The 11,844-nt window shown below is 39.9% G+C and overlaps 1 protein-coding gene across 1 annotated transcript in view; it reads right to left on the bottom strand.

Moving 5' to 3' along the window:
* Nucleotides 1–253: 253 nt before the first annotated feature.
* The window catches only part of STK39 (serine threonine kinase 39), a 431,767-nt gene continuing 420,176 nt past the window's right edge, over nucleotides 254–11,844 (bottom strand). Inside the window, exon 18 of the mRNA XM_006879325.1 lies at nucleotides 254–1,823. Within this exon, the coding sequence (XP_006879387.1) occupies nucleotides 1,749–1,823 (75 nt within the window). The 3' untranslated portion in view covers nucleotides 254–1,748. The remainder of the gene's footprint in view (nucleotides 1,824–11,844) is intronic.

Here is an 11,844-nt window from a genome sequence, read left to right as displayed (position 1 = left end):
TCCCCTGCAGCCCTGTGGCTTTAATTCAATGAATGTCTATTTACATGGAGTGTGAATGTTTGCCTTTCATTCTCTCCTCAAGCTAATTTGAGATTTGTCAAACCCAATTCTCTGTGACTGGATGGATGCCTTATTCTTCCTCTGGGGTGATTTTTTTACTAGTTAATTCTTACCAGGCATTTTAGGAAAGTATTAAATATCACTGGGGACAAGCAGATAATATCTAAAGAAGAAATGAAACAATATAACACCATCTCTTTGTGCAATACACTTTTATTTTCCTTTTACCTTTGCAGTCATCTTTGAATAATCATTGTGTAAACAATAGAATGGAATGAAATTACATTAAATTGTATGCAAATGGCTCTAGAACACCTTAACAATTATGACGAGGCAATTATAAAGAACTTTTTCCTTAGTAATATATATTTGCTTTTTAAAGTACATTAAAGAGCTGCCGTATCTAGGGTTAGCTAGGAAAGAGCAATGGTACCATCCCGGGAGCCCACCTCCCTGACAGTTTAGACTCCAATTTGGAAAATCCTAAGGTTTTACTAATTCCATAATATATAGTCAAGCAGAGGGCTACTCGGGTTGAAAGTATTTATTTATCCTTGAAACTCAACAGCGTTTTGTTTTACCTTTTAGTCATTGCACAAAACCCCTTCTATTATTTTTCACTCCAGCTGGGTATTCCGCAGAAGTTCAAGTAAAACTTAAGATTCTGGTATTTTCAAGTTTATCACTGTGAGAACAACAAATCCTACCACTTAAGGAGAAGCCAAATCAGAGATGGGTAGGTAGTTAACAATCTAATAGAATGGCAACATCTTATGTAGCATTCTAAATTCCAAACAAAGCAAAACTTACATATGCCACTTTATGGAGAAGACATTTTCAATCTGAGACTATTCCAGAATCAAGCAGCCTCAGGCACATTTTTAATATGAGAGTCTGCAAGGCACCTCCCACTCCCAGGAGGCAATCAGATTGTGAACTGATTTCAGGCGAATGAACCAAAAGGGTAAAGCATCCTAGTTCCTAATTTGGTCATTTCAAAAATGAGAAGTTACAAATACTCCAAAGATAGACTTGAAACTTTGTTGTTTAAATAAAGATTAACTGCAAGAAGCTTATAATCAAAAAACTTGGTTTTTTCTTATTGATAAGGTGTGTAATGCATAAATATATGAAAAATAAAATTCACAGTCAGTTTTAAAACTAGAATTCAAGTTTGGCTAATAAATCTTAATTTTATAAGTATATTAATTTCTAAATACAACATAAAAGAGGCTGTACTTTCAGACATACAATTAAAGAATTATAACAGAAAGTTTAACAATGAAAGAAGAAAATGGGCTTCTGATAGAAAATTCCTTTTGTTGCCAATAAATAGGACCACCTGAGTGTGTTTCAGATTCTTTTCACTTAAGGGACATCCAAACTGATTGCTAGGAATATTAAATAGCTTTTGGAAAAATTAGCAACAGTCGTGCAGCTGTGGCATTTGCTTGTTCTTGTACTGTGGATTGCTAGAGAAGAAAGCAGAACTCGGAGTGTTGCAAATTTGAAAACAAAATTATTATTTTTTAAATCCCATTTTTGTCTAAGCCGGCCTCTTCACAATCTTGTGATTTTGCTGGGAAGTGGGAGTGAGGGGGTGAGGGGAAGGAGGCAAGGGGAGGGAGGGCTGCGGGGTGTGTGGTGAGGAGGGGCATGACAGAAGAGGGTGACATCAGGGACAGACATCAGCTGACACTCAACTGAGCAAACCCGATCAGCTTTACTTCATCAGGGATCTCCGACCCATCACATCCAGAAGCCTGCAAAAGGAAGAAACAAACCGTCAGTGCTAGCCAGTCTCCACTGGAGTGAAAACTCAACTGTGCCGCGGCAGGAGGCCCACGCGGTTCACCTGGCAGAATTCTTGTCTTCATGCAGGAGGCTCAGATTGAAATCCCAGCCAATGCCCCTAATGGCTGGTAAGCACCACCTATCAACGGTGCTAAGTAAGTTTCAGCAGGGCTTCTAGATAGGGAGAACTAGAGACCTACTTCAGAAAATCAGCCAACAACAGCTTTATCCATGAAGAACCATGCGCCTGGCTCAGCCAGGGCAGCATTTGATGGTTGGTGTGCATGTGGTCTGCCAGAGTGAGGGGTTAGCCCTCAGGTAGTTAACCAACAAGTGCATTGTAAGGCAGCTGTAAGCTCAGCCAGTCACTACACACCTCCAGAAGGGTGCAAGAATCACTCCCATGAACGACTACTGAGACCTAATTTCTACTGTAGGAAATCTGCTTGACATGCCTCCAGAAACAGAAAAAGAATGGAAGTAATACTGCATTGTTACAGAAATAACCACATCCCACCCCCCAACCACTTCCTACCTCAACATATTTTTGTAAATATACTATGTATGCTATGTTAGCACAGGGAGCTCTGGTGGCCTATTGGGTAAGGGCTTGTGCTGCCAATTCAAAGGCAGGGCATTCAAATCCATCAGCTGTTCTGCAGTAGAAAGATGGGCAATGTCTCCCCTATGAGAGAGACAGACAGATAGAAAGAGGTATAGTGTGCATATAAAAATACCCTAGTGGAAGGCAAAGCCAGCAACCAACACACACACACACACACACACACACACACACACACACACTCTCTCTCTCTCTCTCTCTGTCTCTCTCTCTCTCTCACAATAACAAAACAAGGCCCAAAATACGACACAAGTTATTTGTGTAAAAAAGGGTATGTCATCCTTTGAAGCAAATACAGGTCAGTCTCATGGCTTTAAACTACTGATAAAAAACAAAACAATCACTCACTACCCTAAAAAACTGCTCCCCAAACCTATGACTATCAATGAACAAAGTGATATTTCTTTTAACAAGCTTTCCCCTCTTAGAAAATACTGTTTTCTCACCTCTATAGTAATTCTCTACACCAATGGCAAATCCCTATGCTAATGACATGGGTGCATTCTTCATATGTGTGAAGAGACTCTTTCTGACCATTCTGCAACAGATGTAAACTGATAGAAAACGAACCTTTTATAACACCATATAATAATGTGAAGCTAATTTTTTACACCTTAGGCAAAAAGAACTGTCTCCCGATTTAGCAGTAATGATGTTAGCTTTTTTATGAAACCAAAACTCCTTTAGGCTCCTCTTCAAACTATTCTGTTGTTCCTTCCCATTTGCTCTGAAAATTTGTGAATAAACCCTTTTGTTGCCTTTTCTTTGTTCACTCCCACAACGTATGGTCAGGAAATGAGGCACCTCGTAAAACCCTTTTTGGTTGCTCTTCTCTGTTTGCCCAAGGAATTTCCTTCAAAAGTTAAATGATGGTGGTCACATTAGTCATGGTGTACATCCCCTAATGAGAATACAGCCAAGCTCTCCACAACTGAAAGGCCAGGCCAACTAGTCAGTCAGGGATGCGGCTATTGAACAGATCTCCTGAACAAGAGAAAAGAGAGTAAAACAAAATCCTTAATATAAACCTTCCTATTTTGGAAGAGTGGAGGGACAGTGCCGAAGAGGAAGACCCTGGATGAGATGGATTGACACAGTGACTGGGGTAATGGGGGCAGGTGTGTCAGAGACAGTGAGATTGGCTCAAGATGGGGTAGGGTTCTGAGCTATTATGCATAGGGTCCCTATGAATTGCAAAAGACTCAATGGCACAAAACAACAACAACATATAAGGAATCCTCTCTAGTGGTCTCCAAGATGGTGACAGAGATTCAGTAAAGTCATAGATCATGTCTCATTTTTAACCCCCTCACTCACTGCTGTTCAGTTGGAACCAATTCATAGCTCACCCTCCATTGGGTTTCCAAGGCTATAAATCACGAGACGACTGCCACTGTTGATAGTTATGTCACCAGAGCTTCCTGTTGTTGCTATACACCATTGAGTCAGAACCGACTCACAGCTGACCTCTGGCAGGTTTTTATATGGGAGGAGACTGCCCATCTTCCTCCTATGGGGTAGGTGGTGGAGCTGAACTGGGAGCAGGCTCAAAATGTTGGCAGCACACTTCCTACCTACTAGGACACCAGAGCTCCCTAGTCTTCTACATACTGTTCTACACCCTCTATCTTTAATACTGGTTTTCAGGTGGTGGGTAGCAGACTGGAGGGAGGCATTGTGGTCCCATTTGGTCTCATGTAGGTGGATTTTTACGAGAGCACAGGACTCAAGGCTAAGTATCTTTATTTTGTGAGACAATCTAATTTAGCTAAGAGATGACTACAGGAAAAGTTTCAATTCAAAGTTTAAAAAGCATCTCAGGAGAATAGTCTCAAGGAATTCTCCAATGTCAACCATTCCTGTAAGTCTGGATTTTTTCAAGATTTTGAGGGCCCCATTATATATTATTCCCCCATTTTATCAGGAACTATTTCTCTTGGCCTTATTCAGAATGGTTGATACTGGTAGCTGATCACCACTTAGCCAGTCTCACGGATTCCGACACAGCAACCCTCATTGCTCCAGTTGCTGTATTAATCCGTATCATCGAGGTAAGGGGGCTTCCTCTACTGTGCTGTCCATCTATCCTTCCAAGCATGATGCCCTTCTCCAAGGATCAGTCATTCCTGGTCATCTGACCAAAATGATATTAAATGATTATACAACCACAGCAATGGAAATGGAATTTTTTTAAAATAAAGAGTATTATGAAAATAAGCTTAAGTCTATTGTGAAGGATTAACTATTTTTACCAAAATCATCTCTGCAAAAACGGTCATAAAAATGTGGTCACCTAGGAGGGCATGGTGGGAGAAATGTGGACAATCTCCTCTTGTGTAATTTATTCTCTCTGAAAACCCGCCAGAGGGTCAGCGATGGGTTTGTTCCAACTTGAAGGCTCACAACAACAAAAACATGATGGAATGGCTAACTTTTATACTAACACAGCTACTCACATTGAGTTTTATTTTAAGGACAATTCTTTGGTCTATGGTTAGGGCCCCAAACTGCAATTTTTCTTCCAAAACAGAATTTTGTTTGTGATAGTGTAGGATGAATTTATTGCCTTGTATTTGTCAAAATTACGTGTCGCATACTTTTTTTTTAACCTCAAGTTCTAAACTCAACTCATTGCAGTCAAATCAGTATGGACTCATATTTGACCCACTAGCAGGTTTTTAAAGGCTGTAAACTGCACAGGAAGAGACTGCCTATCTTTCTCCTGCAGAGCAGCTGGTGGACTGGAACCCCCAGAGAGGTGCTACCTTTAAGTTAGCAGTTCAACTTCATATGCACTAGGCCACCACAGTGCCTTCAAGCTCTAAAGGAACTAGAAATAACTCATTGCTTATCAAGCTGTGCACTGGTCCTAATTCTTAAAGCATTATCTTCCTTCTTAGTCATTTCCCTCCCCTTCCCTTTGTCTATATAAATACAATCCTTAGATCACCATTCCAAAATGACTCTTCATGCTATGGTATATATCAGAACTGGACATTATGTAAGTGGGGAAAAGAAAGTCTGATGAATGACTAGTGATGGGTGATTAATTACAAAAGGATCTTAGGGATCGCTTCTGGACCTAATTCCTGCTAACCTACTGTTATAACAATTAGTTTCTCATGAGAAAAAGAAAACTGCCCTTTCTGATCATCACAGGCTCATGTGTATGTAGAGTGTTCTTAGAGACAGTAAACAAAACCAGGTTCCTGCCAACGCCTGTATTTTCCTTTAAAATAAGAACATACATAAAATGAGAACACACAAACTGAGTATTTTAAAGTAACTGTTCTTAAAATAAGTCAGTGTGAGTAGTTATGTTTGTATAAGAAACCAGTAGCCTAAAGGGTAGGAATATTAGTATTAAGATAAAAAAACCCTTACTTTTGTGTCTAGTGAATGGATTTATTTAGTTTTAGTTGACAGAGAAGATATTCAGTGAAACGTCCTTTTCATTGCTTGCACTGCCAAGGGCGGTAAGATCAGAAACACTCCTCTCCTTATCACTTTGAACAAAGTGGTGTAGGTATTGAAGGCATTCCAGCTGAGATATTTTCTGGTGACTATTAGGCATACTGAGACTTTAGCTGTCACCTCCCTATTAATTTTCTCATTCCATTGTCACTGTTTCTTTACTTATTTTCCCAAGTCTTCCTGCTTTTTTCTTTCTAAAGTAATCTTTGGCTTCAACCCCTGAATGGTGTGGCAGAGATAAATGTGCAAAAACCCGGCAACTGATAAACATCTGAGGACCAACTATGCTGCTGCTGACCACAAAGAGGTCAACGCATCGCATCTCAGTCATGTCAGAAATTAGGTAATGTGAATTTTTGTAGGTTAAAATGACACCATAGTGTCTGAACTGGCTACTCACAAAATTTTAAACTGTTCCTTTGTAAAAACTAATGGAAGGGACAATTTACAAAGAGAGTGGGTGATCAAACTAGAGGCTGACGTGCACCTATCACATAGGGAACTTCTGGAGTGATCACTTTTACCCCAGACTAAATCCTCACCTCCCACAGATATCCTAAATGTTTCAGTTCCTGGAAAATATGCACTGACCAGATTGACTGGATGTTCTTTAAGTGTCAGTCATATCTCTTCCTTCCTTACTGTAAAACATGGCCAATATGCAATGGGTTCTTTTTCTCAAAAATTAGGGACCAGAGACCCACCAAAGGGCAGTTCTCAAAACACTTAAAAAATGACTAGAAAAATGACTGCCACACACAGTGACTCTCCATCATGTTTCTGAAGGTATTTCTTTTTGGGGCAATTCATTTTTCTCTCCTGGAGTGGTTGGTGAATTTGAACTGCTGAACTTTTGGTTAGAAGCACAGTATGTTGCATGCTACACTACCAGGTCTCCTTAAAAAAATTACTGAAGACTTCTAAAATCTTAGGTCTACATGAATTATATTTACTGTACAAGACAGCTCTATAAATGAAAAGTGAAAAATTTAAAAAGGTTGATTTACTAATCCATTAAACTCACAAGACTACACATATTCCATGCTAACAAAAGTGAAATACTCATTAAAAATCGCTATGTTTAAAACTGTGAAGAATGGCATTGTTTTACAAATCTCCTTGATGCTTTGCTTAAAGGAAGACAGCTGGATGCTCACGGCAACTTCTGTATTTACCTTATTGCTATGTATTGTTTCTGGATCTTATTTGAAAAAAAACCATGACCACACAAATATGTAACTGAAAAAGGGGTGAAGGAATAGTGGCCTTTCCAGATAATTCTGAATATTCTTCTCTGTTCTTAGACCCAAAATTACCATGTGGTGGATCCTCAAAAGTTAGCAGCAATGTGGACCTGAAACCGTATCACTGAACTTCTTATATTGGTACACTGAAGTCTGTAAATGTCTGTATTTTACTCTGAATGAATCTTTTACTCATGGGTGATTTTCAAGCATCACTGAATTACATGGAATTCTAACTGCTGACATTTTGTATTACACAGTATCAATACCAAGTTCTGGATCAGTCTCGAAGATGTGGCTTGTTCCCTGCTGAGGAGCTGTGAGACACTTGAGTAGTGGGAGGATGTCCTGTCAAACTTTGTGGCAGATAAGAGTTTTTCAAAATTTTAATTTGCACTTGAAAGGTAGAATTTATTACTGACAACAAATACAGCCATTTGTTTTCCTTTAAGTGTCAGGATGCTTAATTAATTTTCAAGAAACTGTCTGCAATTCCATAGTTTGTTATTTGGTTTTTATGTTTCTATGCAAAAATGCTGTTCTCTGAATAAAACAAACTCTCCCTCCTGAAAATTGGATGCAGAGTTGACAAAGGTTAGAATTGACTTAAAGGTAGTTAAAAGAATCCTCTCCACCCCAAACCTGACTGAACTTTGGAATCGCTGGAGTGGAATAAGACATACTAATGGCTGTTTCTACCTCAAGAGATGAAGCTTCACAGGTAATCAGAAGGCATAGCAGAACGAGAGAACCACTGCTCTACTCTAGTGCTTCTCAAAAAGCACAGCTCTGGTTTTCTTTAGGTCCACGGTCCACAAACAGAATCACCTAAAGCAAACTGAAAGTAGATTCCTATGCTCCAACCACTCAGAGTCTGACAGCTTAGACCTCAGCTGTTGCTGCTGTTAGGAGCCTTCAAGTGAAGGATAACTCATAATTACCCTATGAACAACAGACCTGAATCCTGTCCTATCCTGTGCCACCCTCATCATCTCGGGCATACTTAAGCTCACTGCTGCAGCCACTGTGTCAATCCATCTTACTGGAGGTCTTTGTCTCTTTTTCTGATCCTCTATCTTTCCAAGTATGCCAGTCTCTTCCCAAGAAAGCACCTCTCCTAGCAACCCGTCCAGAGTATAAAAGTCATCTTTGCCTCCAAGGGGCAACTCTGTCTGCATTTTCCCCAAGACAGTCTGTTTGTTCTTTTGGCAGTCCATGTGTATTCAGTACTCTTCTCTAGCACTGTAACTCAAAAGCATCAATTCTTCTTCTGTCATCGTTATTCACTGTCCGTCTCTCAGATGTGCACCAGGTGATTGAAGGGAGCATGGCCTGACTAAGTCAGATTTAGTCTTCACGCTGACATCACTGCTCATAAGTATTTCGGAGAGGTCCCTGACAGCAGACTTGCCCAATGCAATACATCTTCTGATCTCTTGACTGCTGGTGTCAAGGGTGTTGGCTGTTGATCCGAGCAAGATGAAATCACTGGCAGCTTCAATTCTTTCTCCATCTATTATGATGCTGTCCGTTGGCCCGTAGCGAGGACCTCTGTTTTCTTGATGATGAGATGTAATCCATATTGAAGGCTGTAGTTCTTGATCTTCTCTTCCAAGTGTTTCAAAGTCCTCCTCAGTTTCTAACGAGCAAAAGGTCATTACAAAGACAGAGGAGAAAGAAAAAATCAAAATGGATGACAGAAGAGACTATCAAAATTGCATTAGTGTGTTGAGAAACCAAAACAAAAGGAGGTGCTGAAGTAAAAGGGACTTCAGTGGAGCCCAGCGTTTCCTGCTGCTTCTGTCACATAGCCTCAGTGATGCTGAAGCAGAGAAATTCTAAAATAAGGTCTTCCAGTGGCTCAGGAACAAGCCTTGATCACACAATGGTTAAAGTCTTTGTGAACCAAAAGGTTAACAGTTTAAACCCATCAGCAGCTCTGGGGGACAGAGGTGGCCATCTGCTCCTGTAAAGATAAATGTTTTGGAAAACTCCTTAGTGTGAGATAGTACTATTCTGTTCTATTGGGTAGGTCACTATGAGCTAGAATTGATTCAACAGCAATGACTCATTAACTCACTGCTGTCAAGTTGGAACTAACTGATCGCTGACCTTCCACTGAGTTTCCAGAATGTAGGGACAGCACAGAAGAGGAAAACCCTGAACAAGATAGATTGATTCAGTAACTGGGGCAATGGGGGTAGGTGTTTTGGAGTCAGTGAGAGCGACTCAGGACAGGGCAGGCTTCAGAGCTGCTGTACATGGGGTCGCTATGAGTTGCACGTGACACGATGGCACATAACCATAACAACAACAACAACAACAACAACAAATCATGTGAGGAGGATCCTGCCCCTATTTCTCCAAGAGTCACTTGTGGATTTGCACTATCATAGGTATGCTGCCTCTTGAGTTAGTAGCACAACTTACTGATTACGTCACTACAGCTCAGCCATGGGTTTTAGCTGTTTTGTTTTCTTTGTAGAAAATTTTCAAATGCTTCTATGATTTCTATCTAGCTACTACATATAATGTTATTAAACTTCAGTCACTAAAATCTATAATACACATGTAAATGTGTACCAACAGAATGCTAATTACAAGCAATTATAACTTGTATTCTGCCTCCAAGGGTAAATTAAGTGTATCTTATTTCATATTTTCACTAATATGATTTCAAAACTTTACACATGGAAAGCAAGACTCACCCACTTTGTAAAACTGTAGAGAAGCAATTAAGAGATGATTTAAAAAGCATTTATAAAGGCTTATCTCAAGGCTTTAAAATGACACAGAAAGAATATTAATATGTTAAACCCCAAATACATAACACTTGATTTGAAATGCCTTCTATGCTTAACTACTTGGTTAAACATCATGAAAAGGTTTCTGATCTTCCTGCCTCTGGCCATGCCAACAATGAAATTCATATTTCACTTATTATCTGTCAAATGAAGATAAATATCTCATTGAGCAGAGATAAAAATAAATGCTCTTTTCTATACAACCAATATCCTTAACTCCTTGGGCTATTGGTTTTCATATATAAGTAGATAATACAAAATATGGGCTAACACCCATATTTTGGGCTACTGGTTTTCATATATAAGCAGATAATACAAAATATGAGCTAACACCCATATTTAGGTATATGGGTATAATGTTCTTTTGAATGTTGAGCAAATATTTCTACTTGTGGTGGGAAGAGAAAGAAAAAAAAATGAGATTTAACAATCTATAGATGCAATACTACTCAACCGTGGCTGAGTTGTTATAAGCAATGGTGTTGGAGCTGACCCTCCAGCAGGTTTTCAGAGGCAGTGAACTGCACTGGAGGAGACCACCCTACGCGGTCTTTGTCCCATGGAGCAATTGGTGAAGCCTATGGGTTGGCAATGCAGCTCCTTACCCACTATGCCTCCAGATCTCTGCAATCACAAGAGGTGCTTCCCAAATCCCCAAATCCACGAGGCACCTGTTATTAGTGGAACAGAGTTGTGCTGCCAACCCGAAGTTGGGTTTTGAATTCACTAGTTTCTCCATGGGAGAAAGATGGGCCATTTCCTTCCATGTGATTTACTGCCTCTGAAAGTCTACTGGAGAGCCAGCTGTGAGTCTGGTTTGACTCAATTGTACACAACAAGAAGAATAATTGTTCTTTACTCATAACAACCCCATGCACAGTGAGATAGGATATTATGATCCATTAGATAATTTTAAGTAGATGACTGGGCCTTTGTCCCTAGTCTGTCTTGGTCTAGAAGTTCCACTGACATTTGCTTAGCTTCACAACAACATACAAAATAATACACTGAAAAAAGGCTGGTGGGTGGTAGCTGTGCATCAGCTATAGTGCCTGGGAATCAGCTCTATGTCTCTCAGGAGCCAAGAGTTCTACCAGTGAGTCATCACCACCCCTACAGTATGGATATCAGTATTTCTGGGCATAGGATTCAGGCCTCAGTTCCCTCCATCAACCACTATTTGAAACCACTGTGCAGCCAAGGTTAAAAACCAGGGTACCAATGCCGGCATTTCAAGCCATTACTGTTTGTTAGACAGTTTTAGGCCCCTAACAATCTCCTTAAGAAAGTAATGAAGGCTCTGAGATGAAAATACATGATAAATAGCTGAGAGCTAAAGAACCAGGGGCAGCAGCAACTTATAAGAAGAAATGCTACTGAAATACTTTGATCTTTTATTCTTCAATAGAATAACTGTATTGATGAATGGAGGTGAATACATTTGAATTTCTGCAGTTCTATCAGGTTGTTAGTGTCCTGAGGAAGATTGGGGGAGTGTTTGTGTGTAGAAATCAGCTCAAATTAACTTTATCAAGTGGATCTCAAACTGGCTGGCATCTGCTAGCAACAAAGAAGCCCTCTCAGGTTTTAATAAGAGCTGTATAGAAAGTTAAGTGACAGAAATAGAAGGTCATTTCAAGTCTGGTTTTATTTAGCATCTTTAACTATATTTGGGAGAAAAAAGACATCCATTTCCACTTGCTGTGAATGGTACCTACATTCTAAAGTTGCAGGAGTAAGGGAAAACAAGTCATCCTGGCATAGGAAAATGTGGGAGGTGCCTTTTAGTTAGGACTGGATGTGCAAGAACGCTTCCAAGAGAAAGTGAAATCTAAGAAAGTAATGG

Source organism: Elephantulus edwardii, unplaced genomic scaffold (genome assembly GCF_000299155.1).
Source record: "Elephantulus edwardii isolate Elephantulus edwardi_28Jun2011 unplaced genomic scaffold, EleEdw1.0 scaffold00003, whole genome shotgun sequence".
Taxonomy (NCBI): domain Eukaryota; kingdom Metazoa; phylum Chordata; class Mammalia; order Macroscelidea; family Macroscelididae; genus Elephantulus; species Elephantulus edwardii.
This window is presented reverse-complemented; position numbering and strand designations above follow the sequence as displayed.